Below are 12,937 nucleotides of genomic sequence, written 5' to 3' on the forward strand. Positions count from 1 at the left end.
GCTTACTTGCCTGGATTTTGCTCCTCTTTTAAGCAACTCAAAAGGTGACAGAACTTGCTCCAAACTAGAAAACTCTCACGCTACTTGCAACTAAATTGGAGGTGTGGGGTGGAGGTAGGTTAACAAGGCAGACCTTTTTAAAATTTTATTTCTTTGGTTACCCAATTTTTAAATATTCAAAAGTTAAAACCCAGAATGCAATTTTAAAAAAAGTGTGCTGGTAATCAAAATCCTAAATAACACACAATAGAATTATAATCTATAGATCATCAGCCATATTTGTGACACTACTTTGGGAAATAGGCAGTATTTCTTAAAGTCTGTGAACCAGCTCTAGAGTGGAAACACAATGCCTGTATACTGCAAGAAAAGTGTGATCTTAAAACCCACAGATTCTCCACCCTCCCCTTTTTTAGGAATTGTGCCTGGTATTGTGAAGCTGTGGTGGTGCCTTCATCACTCTCTTCATTTCCAGTATTGCTAATTAAAAGGTTGATCACAGAACAATGCTCTTCTCATTAATTTCAGTGTTCCGATTGGGCAGGGTCCCTGCTTACCCCACCTGATCTTTTCATACTGCTGAAGTTAATGTGACAGGAGCCCAAAGATGGATTACCTGCTGCCATATTGCCCATCACCTCCAATCAGGAGCTATCTGTGTAAACTGATTGTTCTAATTTGCTCTCATTATTTTTACAATATCAGGAGAAAATAACGCACACAGCTCACTGTCAAAGCCATGAAAATCAGCCATTAGTTAAACCCAGACACTGAGTGGCTTTATTAGAGATACTGCAGTTTATTGATGTAGCTCCAGTCAAACAAGGCAGCATTTGCTTCAGAAAAAAATGTTTATACAGAAAGTAAATATTTATTATAATAATACCCACAACAACATGATATTTTGAAGAATCCTGTTCTTATTTCAAAAGCTTGGCTTTGACATAAATTAACAATAATGAAGAGTTATTGGCATAAGAAAGTAGGTAATATTTAATGTGTTCAGTTGCATGAAAACCTGTTTATTAACTAAAACCTTATGAGTACTCTCCACATCCTATACCTTGTATAAATAAGAAACTCTATTCTGTAACAACAAATGTTAATTAATCAATAAACAATGGAGGTTTTATTTTCTCCACACAACAACAAATATGTTTTCAAAATAAAAATTTATGACTTAGGAATCAAAATTATTTCTGTAATAATCATACAGTTATAGTTTCAAATTTTAAAAACTGCATTCTCATACAATTAAGTGTTCAACAAGAAAGATTATTAATCCTAGTATCATATATATTCACAATATATTTCAGTTTTAGAAAATAAGCAGTGTAGTAAAGTCAGTTAAGCCAACAACAAGCTGAGTTTTAAAATTCTTTAGTAAGAGACAGTTTCTTAAAGAAGACAGAACTGAACAGTTATTTGATATTCAATAAGATAATATCCTTAAAAAATGTGTCGTGGGCACAGAGAAACTATATTTTCCTGTTATAAAGAAAATGCTAAACTCTAGAAGAAAACATATTTAAACTTCATATTTCTAGGCTTGCTTGGCTATGAATATTTTGTAAAAATGTTACCCAAATGCTGTCTGAATAGCATTTTGGGGGGGCTGGAGGAGGGTAAAATAATAGAAACTGATGCCTTTTAAATATAGGGACTTAATCCACACATGATCCCCTGTTTAGTATTGGAAATATGGCTTCCTCCTGTTTCTTTCTACACTAAGATTCGTAGGTAATGTGAAGGCAAGAGTATGCCCTTCTTGCTGTTCCCCTTTTAATGGCCACTTTTCTTTTTTTCCAAGAAACATGTGCCATGCTTTCTCCTTAAAATTCCTGCACTAAAAGACTGCACCATACTGCACTCTGCAAAACGTGCTGATGGCGCCAATTACAAGCCCCCAGCCGAATGCTCCAGCCCCCACCATTCGGGCAGATTTATGCGGACTCTTGCCGACGTTATTACAAGTCAGAGTTTATTGGGAAATTGTTACATTATGCGGAGTGTCTAACAAATTGCTTATGCTGCTATAATTGGATTACAACAGCCGCTTGCTCCCACCGGTAAGATTAGGCAAGTAGGACTCCTGCCGATCTCTGAGCGTTAGCAGTAATTTTATTTGCCTTGCCTCTCTCTTTCCTAACAACATGCCTCTCTCCCTGCCAGCTGTCTGCTGAAAAGGCACAGGCTTGTTCCTTGGCCCTAACAATGCAATTACAGCCCCACAGATCGCACTGTTTGTGCATTAAGTACAGAGCCAAAACGAGGCGAATTGATCGTTTGACTTTTGGAGAAGCCATGTGATCTCTCCGTGCGGGTGATCTGACATGCATCAGCAGGCAATACTGCAGTCAATTCTTGACGAAGAACTTTCTTCCTTCACCCCTCTCTTCCAACCTTTCCTTTTTCACAGAGGTAGACACTGACTGGGCTCAGCTCATGCTAATCAATCCACAAAGACAAACTCAATCTTATTAGCTCCCTGGCTAGAAAGAAATGTGAATAGGTTCCAGCATCTTGAAGCATCTCAGTCAGATATATCAGTAGTTTCCAACAGTTGAACCACTGCTGCTACCTAAAAAAAGGTTCATAAAGAGTTCTCCGAGGAAAAAAAGTTTATAGAAACACTGTTGTAGTTAAAAAGAACTACAGAAAGTTTTCTGGTTTGGCTGATAAAACTGCCTTGGAAAGGCTTTGTTATAAGCTCTGTCTTATATTCAAGGGGCCATCAGGAAATCAGCAATGAAACCCGTGTCCTGCCTTTCTCTGAAGATCTGCTTTGCTCAAAGATGCTAGCGGCCAACATGCAGAATCAATGCAGCTGACTTCAGTCTTAAAAACAGCCAGTCTGATCTCCATTCAGCACAAAGTTTTAAACATATTTTGTCAACTGCTTTTAGTTTCTTGTTTCTTTCTCTTGTATACAAATGCAAGTAGCAAGGAGACTGTGCAAACAGTTACTCTGACTCTCAGGCATAATTCATGACGATTCTCACTAGAATCTGAACTTTTTAAAAAAGTAACTCTCTTGAAATGGTTGAAAATTACTTTAAATTTTACCAATTTTAATACAGACCAGGATTCCTATTTATACTTTCCTCTACAATGGCATATGATACTTAGGGTTCCTAAAGCTGATTACACAACAAATCTGCAGTCAATCTGCTGATCCATTTTGGTGCCCTTTGTCTGTATTCCTAAAAATCATGCACATCCAGGTTATGTATTCTTGTATCCTTAATCGGAAACACACAAACTCTTGTTTATAACAGTGTTCCTTGATTTTATTTTTACTTCAAAGGTAACTTGAAAAAGTCACTCTACTAGTATTTCTCAGTACCTCTCTGTAACCGCCCCCCACCATTAACACTCATTAAATTCATATGAACATTTGAAGATGAAAGGAACAATATTAATTCTAAACTTTGTTCCTGACTTAGTGATAAGCCTAATGTGTAAAATGTTACACTCCAGAGCTTTTCCAACCACACTGGCCTTAGTGAAATGGTTAAATCTAAATATATTCTCCACAAAGCTCATTGTTAGACCCAACAGAGAAGCCTACTTGAAGAACGGACCATCTGACATGCTACTTGTGGAAGAGTATATTAAAGAAGCCTGTTAACATGTAGTTTAAAACTCAAAAGAAACTCTGAACAGCTGAAATGCCTTATAAATAGCACAGACCCAGAGGAAGTGCAAACGTCTGCATTGTGAATTGTAGATCTTAATTACCGACAATGGCTGGTACAGCAAGTAGCACGGAAAAAAAGTGAAACAGTTGCACTGTTCATGGTTGGCAATAATTCTTCAGGAAAATATTTACTATCAATCAGTTATGAGAAAAGGGACTCTGTGCTCGTAAAACAGCACGTTGCTTCTCATACCAAGACCATTTTGCTTCAGCATAATCTGAATTTAAACAGCTTGTTTCCTGCGGATATAATTTTGGAAATAAATAAAACAAGTCTTCTATCAAAATCTAGAGTAAGTGGAAAGGAACATCACATTTTTCTGCCTCAGTCAGTTGCAAACAGATTATTAGTCGCAAGTAAAAAACAGTAACAACAAACAACAACTATAATACAGAACATCTACAAAGGACTACTGAAGTGGTTTATTTTCCAAACACAGAGGTGGTATTTCTTCCTACGTGGACAGAAATCTAGGTATATATGTTCAAACAACTCAATTTCAACCATGTGTGGGTGTTGTGTGTATAAGAATAAATTAGGGAAAAGCTGGAACCAAACTTTTCAGTAATATTTAGATAAAGTCAATTAAATGATAACATAAATAATTAATGCTCTTCATTTTTCCAGTTAGTTTTCTTTATCAATTAAAAAACATCATGAAGGTTGACAATTAGGTACAATGTAATTATTGATTTTAAAGACTAAGTTGGCAGTCAGTAATGACTGTCCATTTAAAGCTACAATAAATACAAAGCTCGTCATGTTCCAAACACAAATCTCATAAAATACAGGGCTATACTTAGTAAGAAAGAAAGCTTTGGAAGAAAATAAAAGACATTTCATTGCCTCCAAATACTACATGGATTAAGTTATACTGACAAAATGACCCCTCCTCCATTTTTATTTTTAAATCCTTTTTTAGGCCTCATTCTTCAAGTTAGAGATTCAGAAGATTATTATTAACCTAGGGTGACTGTAGTTTGTCTTACAACTTTTTTTTTTTTACTCTAAAGAAGACTGGCAGGTCCCTTTTTATAGGCCTATTGTAAACATTTATTGTAAAATATTTCTGGCAATGAAGAGTCACATACAGTGCACTATAGGGGTCTAAACAGAACAACATTGATGTTTTCAAGGGAATAACTGGTATTAAAGTTTTCTCTAAAACTCATCTAAACAGTATTCAATAGCAAGGTTTTATTTTTTATTTGTTTTTATTTTTTGGTTAATACCAACCAGAGGATATATTTCCAATGATTTTTAGATAGAGTAGAAAGGGGGGGAGGGAGAAAGAGAGAAACATCTATGTGGGAGACATATGGATTGGTTGCCTCCTGCACAACCCCAGGGGATCGAACCCACAACCCAGTAACGTGCCCATGACCAGAATTGAACCTGAGGCCCTTCGGTCCATGGGCTGACGCTCTAACCATTGAGCTAAACTGGCCAGGACTTTAACAGTAAGGTTTTAGACTTTAATTACCATCTCCACCTAAACCAAAGTCACGCCTACCAGAATCGACTGCTTTGAACTAGAGCCCAAAATGGTTGATATCACTATAGTATAGTTGCTTTCACATGGAGATGGCTGGGCATTCAAGACCACTTTGGAGTACAATTTGAATCAACAGACACTTGTACCAAGTTAAAAACCTCTGTGGCCGTATCAAGTGTATTAGATGAAACTATTCAGTTAAGGGCTGAAAGTGAAGAACAGGAAATAGGGACAAACTTAAAGACCTACAAAAATAGTAGCAAGTCATTATTTTTCAAAGGCCAAGCAATAAATGAGGTCAACAGAAATAGCACAGTATGATGAGATACTATAACACATGTAAATAAAAAAGGGAAAATTATTTCCCTATTCCATGTTATTGGTACCTCACTGAAGACTGTTGCAAGAAAAAAAATTCAGCTACATTTTTATTTGTTATTGATCAACTATTTATTTGGTTCAACTCTGAAGAAATGAACTAGAAGATAGGATGTGGGCCAATAAAAGGAGCCAGAAAGTTAGGTGGGTTCCAGTAGAAAATGAAAGAAATCATTATTAAATTAGAGTATTTAGGGAATCAATGAAAGTATATAGATATCAGAATAATGTTAAAATAAGCAAGAATGGGATGAGAGGGTCACCATCTGGGAGCAAAGGAAACAGACTGATGAGCAGCAATGAGCAAACTTATTTCCTCACCCAAGAGCATAGAAGAAATTATACCATTGTGCCAGATGCCAGAAGATTTCTAACCATGCACCACTGAAGTAGAGGGTGGGAGAGAAAAACAAAACAAAAAAAACACACACATCATACAGACACACACCAAAATAACTATGTAGCTTTGAGATCCTGGCTTACGAAGTATGGAGAAAACAAAAGGAACAGATGCTCACTTGGCCAGCTCTCAATGAAACTCATTAAAATCGTCACCCTGTCCTTGGATCGGTGCTCATGTTAAGATTTTACCTTGTTTAGCCAGAAGTCACCCACTTGTGATGAAACTGAGAGCAGTGTGGCCAAAAAGGAGACAGATTATTTTTATAGGCCCAAATAATTGGTCCCCCATCTCAATGCACAAATGCTAGATATAAAATAGGGTCAATTAACACTTGTTAGTTATAATTACATGGCTGAAAAATGAAATGAATATAATTTATAATAATCATATTTTACAGCAAATCATTAAGACATTCTAATTTAAGAGATATTTAAATGACTTTTTTAACTATAATTTTAAATTAATTCTGACATTTCTTATATGGATCATTTCCATTGATTATATTTTCTATGATATATTTTCAGTTGATAAAATACTGCATGTTTTAAGAAACAAAAAATTGCCCTGGCCGGTTTGGCACAGCGGTTAGAGTGTTAGTCTGCAGTCCAGAGAGTCCCAGGTTCAGTTCCCGCTAAGGGCACTACCTTGGTTGCAGTTTGTCCCCAGCCCTGGTTGGGTCGTGTGGGTGGCAGCCACTTGATGTGTCCCTTTCACGTTGATGTTTCTCTCTCTCTCTCCCTCCCACTCTATCTGAACAAAAAATGGAAAAATGTCCTTGAGGATAAAAAAAAAAAGAAGAAATAAAAAATATTGCTGTCCTTTGATTTTTGTAGCAAAGGATGGAGACTACATGATACCAGCCCTGGCTCTAATAATAACAGTAAGTAATTGAGAGCCTAACTGTATAATACAATAGAATAAACTTAAAGTACTTAAAATTGGGAATTTTGTAACACTGACAAAACAGTAATTTTGTGGATATACAAAGTAAAAATCTAGAAACAGAGCCCATATGGAACTTTATATTGTTGGAATAATCAAAATGACTGATATCTAAATTTCAGTCAAAGCTCCTGAGTAATTAGAGATACTTAGAAAATTTGTAGTCATAGTTGATATGTAGACTGTAAGATCTCTAATATATAAGATTACTTTTTGTGTTGAGGCTACAGAAATGGCACACATTTATACATAAGAAAGAAGGAGCTCATATGCATGATTTAAATATACTTGTCCACTCAGCCCTGGCCGGTTTGGCTCAGCGGTTAGAGCGTCGGCCTGCGGTCCCGAGAGACCCGGGTTCGGTTCCCGCTAAGGGCACGTACCTCGGTTGCAGTTTGTCCCCGGCTCTGGTCAGTCGTGCGGGTGGCAGCCACTCGATGTGTCCCTTCACGTCGATGTTTCTCTCTCTCTCTGTTCCTCTCTCCCCCTCCTACTCTACCTGAACAAAAAATGGAAAAATGTCCTCGGATGAGGATAAAAAAAATAAAATAAATAAATAAATAAATAAATAAATAAATAAATATACTTGTCCACTCAGACCGAGATCACTGAAAGGAATATTTCTACCATTAAGACACTGAATAAATAATAAGAAGTGATAGAATAATTGGATATAAATAATTACATTTAAAAGCCATGAACAAACTTATAAAAATAATTTTTGTATTTTCTTACACAAACCTTACTTTTTTGTTATAATCTCTAACTAGTGTCGAGCAACAAATGTGATTTAGACTAAAGTGGCTAGAATACATAATAGAAAAATTTTTTTGCAATTAAAAAGCTAGAGATTCCAACTTGCAATCTAATTTGGATAAAATGATGCCTGCTATATTATTCTTAAAATATAAAATCATGTAACAGTCTTTAATAGCAATAGCGAGTGAAGATGTTTATAGATAAGGCATTATTATGATGTAGTATACTATATATTGAGTAATATTACTTACTTTGGCCACACAATTTTCAGTCTTCATAGCAGTGCTTGCTAGACATACTGTTTCTTGGGTTAAGCAGAGTCTGGCACAGCTGTTATAAGTCTGTAAAGAGAGGTGTTTCTGTTTTGTTTTGTTTTTTGGAAACAGGTTTAAATGTTAAAGTATCATATACAATTTTCAGATTCTTCCCTATTTCTCAAAATCAACACGTGAATATACCCTATATGTAAATTGCAGATTTATGAGCACTGAAGGACAAAGTAGACAGAGGAAAACAAAGTATGTGAAAGCCCACAAGAGACACTGATGTTCCCATGAACAAGTATATGAGCAGCAGTGGTTTACCATATGTATGGAAGGTGAGGGTGTTAGCTGTTAAAAAATGAGCAAAGGCCCTGGCCGGTTTTGTTCAGTGGTTAGAGCATCAGCCTGTAGTCCAGAGAGACCCAGGTTTCGATTCCCCGCTAAGGGCACGAACCTCGGTTGCAGTTTGTCCCTGGCCCTGGTTGGGTCATGTGGGAGGCGTTCCTTTCATGTCAATGTCTCTGTCTCTGTCTCTGTCTCTCTCTTCCTCTCCCTCCCTCCTATTCTATCTGAACAATAAATGGAAAAATGACCTCAGGTGAGGATAAAAAATATATATTAATAATAAATAAATAAATAAAAAATGGGCAAAGGATTTAAATAGATATTTCTCCAAAGAAGATATACAAATGGCCAACAAGCACATGGAAAGATGGTCAACATCATTAATAATTAGGGTGGTGCAAATCAAAACTATAATAAGATATTACTTCACACCCATTAGGATGAGTATTAGTAAACACACACACACACACACACACAGAAAACAAATGTTGGAGAGGATGTGGAGAAATTGGAACCAATGAGCACTGTTAACAGGAATATAAAATGGTACAGCCACTGTGGAAAATAGTATGGTGATAGCTAAACAATTAAAAATAGAATTACCATATGATCTAACAATTCCACTTCTGGGTATATAACTCAAAGAATTAAAAACAGTTCTGGCCCTGGCCAGTTTGGCTCAGCGGTTAGAGTGTCGGCCTGCGGTCCGTAGAGACCCGGGTTCGGTTCCCGCTAAGGGCACGTACTTCAGTTGCAGTTTGTCCCCGGCCCTGGTTGGTCGTGCGGGTGGCAGCCACTCGATGTGTTCCTTCACGTCGATGTTTCTCTCTCTCTCTCCCTCCCACTCTATCTGTACAAAAAATGGAAAAATATCCTCGGGTGAGGATAAAAAAACAAAAATCAGTTCTGAAGATATATTTGTATATAGTGTTCATAGCAGCATTATCCATAATAGCTAAAATATGGAAGCAACCCAAGTGTGCAAAGATGGGTTAAGGGATAAGCAAAATGTGGTATATACACACAATGGGATATTATTCAGCCTTAAAAAGGAAGGGAAATTATGACACATACTACAACATGGATGAACCTTTAGGATATTATGCTAAGTGAAATAAGCCCATCACAAAACGATAAATACTGTATGGTTGCACTTATATGAGATATTTAGAGAAATCAAAATCATAGAGACAGAAGTAGAATAGTGGTTTCCAGGGACTGGGAGAAGAGGGAAATTGGAGTTACTGTTTAACTGGTACAGTTTCAGTTTTACAAGGTGAAAAGAGTTATGAGCATGGATGTTGGTGATGGATACAAAACAACATGAATGTATTTAATACCACTGAACTGTACATTTTTAAATGACTAACATGGCAAATGACATGTCACATGTATTTTACCACAATTTAAAAGAAAACAGGTTATACTTTATGGTAAGCAAAGATTATTAACAACTGGCCACTATATTAATAAAATTGTTTCCTTTTAGTCTTAAGTTTTTACTGATGGTACAAATCATGGTCCTCAAATTTTAGCATGCATCAGAATAATCTGGAGGGCTTGTTAAAACACAGATTGCTAGGCCCCATCCCCATCTGAGAATTTGCATTCTTAATAAGTCCCCAGTTGATATTAATGCTACTAGTCTAAGAATACTCTGAGTACTAGTATAAATGTATGTATTGAAATTAAAGAGAAAAATCTGAAGATACAAGTGATTTCTTAAAACTAACAATAGGAAAGAATTGATTTTTTAAAAATTTTAGATATATAGAACAGTTGCACAAATAGGTATGAGTTCCTTCCCTCAGCTTCCCCTTATGAGAATGTTTTACATTAACTACAGAACATTTATCAAAACTAAGGAATTAGCATGGTACAATATAAAGAACTTGAGTTTCACCACTTTTCCCAATAATGCCGCTTTTCTGTTTAGGGTCTAATCCAAGATCCCACATTGCAACAGTTGTCATGTCTCCTTAGTCTCCTCTAATCTGTTACAATACCTCATGTTTCATGACTCTGTTACTTCTGAAGAGTACTGTTCCTCATTTGGGGTTTGTCTCATGTTCTCTCATGATCAGATTGAGGTTATACATTATTAGGAAGGATACCACAGAGGTGATGTGCCTGTCTCAATGTATTAAGTTAGGAGGTATGTTGATGAATATTTCTGGTGATGTTAACCTTGATCATGTGCCTAAGATAGTGTATGCCAAGATTCCCCAATTGTAAGCTTATTATTTCTTCCTTTAGGAATTACTAAACATTGGGGGAAATACTTTGCGACTATGCAAATATTCTTTTTTTGCTTCAACTTTGCCTACTAATTTTAGCATCCATTGCTAGATCTTGCCTATGGTAATTTTTACTGTGGTGTTCTATTGGTAATTTTAAAATTTCTCCTGTTCTGTCTGCATTCATTTACTTATTTATTTTTGGTGGTACGTGCCCCTAGTGGGAACCGAACCTGGGATTCTCTGGTCTGCAGGCTGACGCTCAACCGCTGAGCCAAACTGGCCAGGGGCTGTCTACATTTATTAACTGGAATTTTTCTGTAAGGAAGAGCTATGACTTCTTTGCCCACTTATTTACTTATTCATTTATATTAGCAATGGTTGCATAGATATTTTAAATAATTCATTTTGGTCAATTATCATTCTTTGGAAAGAGAATAGGAAGACAAAAATAACATTTTAAAAATAAGAAAAAATATAGAATGGGTTTCCATTTAAACCAATTAAAATTTGAAAAATATATCCATTTCACTGTTTTATTCTTAAACCATTGACCTTGTATTTCAAAATACATATTTTAAAAGAATAAATGGAATCATCTGACATTAGTGTATAGGACTGCTGGTACATTTATAGTCTAGGCTCAGGGTTCAGTACTTCTTTTGCAACTACTATACAACAAACATTTATTATTCATGTACAGACAATATACAGTTTTTTAAACTTAACTGTGTTTTTTAAAGACATTTATGCAGTAATTGGTATATACTGAATACAATAAAACTTTAAACCAAAACATTCTGGTTCCAATAATGGTAGAAATGTTTGTATTAAATTAACCCTCTTGAGATAACAATTATAAACCACAGAAAAATATTTTAAAATAACTACTTAAAGGCAGGCGATTGACCTAAAGTAGGCAGAAACTGGAGGGGGGGGGGGGGGAGTGGACTGAGCTTGAAAGAGGATAACCACTCTGGGTGAGTTCCATGTTTATGTGCTTTTCCCCTAAGGGTACTACTACTCACCAGTCCACTTGGTGAAGGATGACTAAAATTCAATTAGACAGGCACAGTCTATTGGCTTGAGATGTCAGGGCTACCATAGTGGCTGGAAATTGAGAAGAAAAATCACAGAAAATAGAAATAGCCATGGGGGAGGGAATTAGTACCAAAACATGCTTATAAATTCCCCTCAAATCCATGGCTAACCCCCAAGCTACATACATGAGTGGGAGACTCCAAACATTCCAATGGAAAGTAACAGCTGGAAGATTGAAAGATCTGAGCCGAGATTCTAACTGCTGCCCGTGAGGGGAGACAGAGTTTATAATTTGATGCCTACTAAGTTAGAGGGGCTTAATAAGCCCCTCAAACTTTCCACTGAAAACTCAGAAAAACCCTGCATTGTGAGGGACTAAAGAATAAGTCTTAGGACTAAGAGATTTGCTTTAGGACTAAGGGCAAAATAAAAATACACCTGCCCTAATGGACGCAAAACCGAATCTATGAAGTCACAATTACCAGCTAGAAAGTTAATCTGTGGGAGATAAAACAATCCATAGTCTCTTATAATGCCCATTATATAATAATAATAAAAAAACAACAACACTTCTATATATGAGAAGAAGCATATAAATGAGATCCATAGTCAAGAGAAAAAGGAACAAACAGAATGACTAGTTGTAGGAATCAGCACATAAAGGCTCTACCGAAGCTATAATAAGTATGTTCAAAAACTTAAATAAAAAATATAGTTACAATGGAAATTTTGAGATGAAAATTTTCACCAGAAAAATGAAAACCTAAAATGAACCAAATAGAAATTCCAGAATTTATAAGTATATTATCTGAAATTAAAAATTTACTGGATGGGTTTAAAAGCAGATTGGAGATGGCAGAAAGAAAGTCTATGAAATTAAAGCGTGATCAACTGAAATGATCTAAACTGAAGAATAGAGAAAGAAAAATAAAATAAATAATAAACAATATCAGACACCTGTGGGACAATTTTCAATGATCTAACATATGTTTACTTGGAGACCCAGAAAAGAGGTAAGAATGGGGCACAAAAAAATTATAAAAATAGTGACCAAATATTTCTCTAATTTGGCGAAAGCCACTGGCTTTCTGATCTAAGATCAGCAAACCCCAGAGAGGTTAAATACAAAAAGAACAAAACTTAGGTCCAACACAGTAAAAACCACTGAAAACCACAAAGACAAAACGTTGAAGCAGCCAAAGAAAAAAGGGATTAAGCACACATGGAAGCAACAATATAGTGGCAGACTTTTCACCATAAACAAGGAAGGCTAGAAGATAAGAAACATTTTTAATATGCTGAAAGGAAAAAAACCTCAAACCAGATTTCTTACTATTAGAAAAAAAGAATTACAAATATGAAAAGGAAGAAAT

The 12,937-nt window shown here is 35.9% G+C and overlaps 1 protein-coding gene across 19 annotated transcripts in view; it reads right to left on the reverse strand.

The window, feature by feature from the left end:
- The window catches only part of BTRC (beta-transducin repeat containing E3 ubiquitin protein ligase), a 90,390-nt gene that overhangs the window by 53,906 nt on the left and 23,547 nt on the right, over positions 1 to 12,937 (reverse strand). For 7 of the 19 annotated variants that reach the window (XR_004959954.1, XM_036264509.1, XM_036264512.1 and 4 more), the window contains one exon: positions 7,930 to 8,037. The exons of 2 other annotated variants lie outside the window; for them this stretch is intronic. Coding sequence is in view for 15 of the 17 variants with exons in the window: in XM_036264509.1 (XP_036120402.1) it covers positions 7,930 to 8,037 (108 nt within the window). In the remaining 2 variants the exon portion in view is untranslated. Of the gene's footprint in view, positions 1 to 7,929; positions 8,038 to 11,551; positions 11,634 to 12,937 lie in introns of all 19 variants that reach the window. 10 more of the 19 variants (XM_036264521.1, XM_036264522.1, XM_036264510.1 and 7 more) reach the window with 2 other exon arrangements.

The sequence above is a fragment of the Molossus molossus genome, unplaced genomic scaffold, assembly GCF_014108415.1.
Source record: "Molossus molossus isolate mMolMol1 unplaced genomic scaffold, mMolMol1.p scaffold_m16_p_17, whole genome shotgun sequence".
In the NCBI taxonomy this organism is placed as follows: Eukaryota; Metazoa; Chordata; class Mammalia; order Chiroptera; family Molossidae; genus Molossus; species Molossus molossus.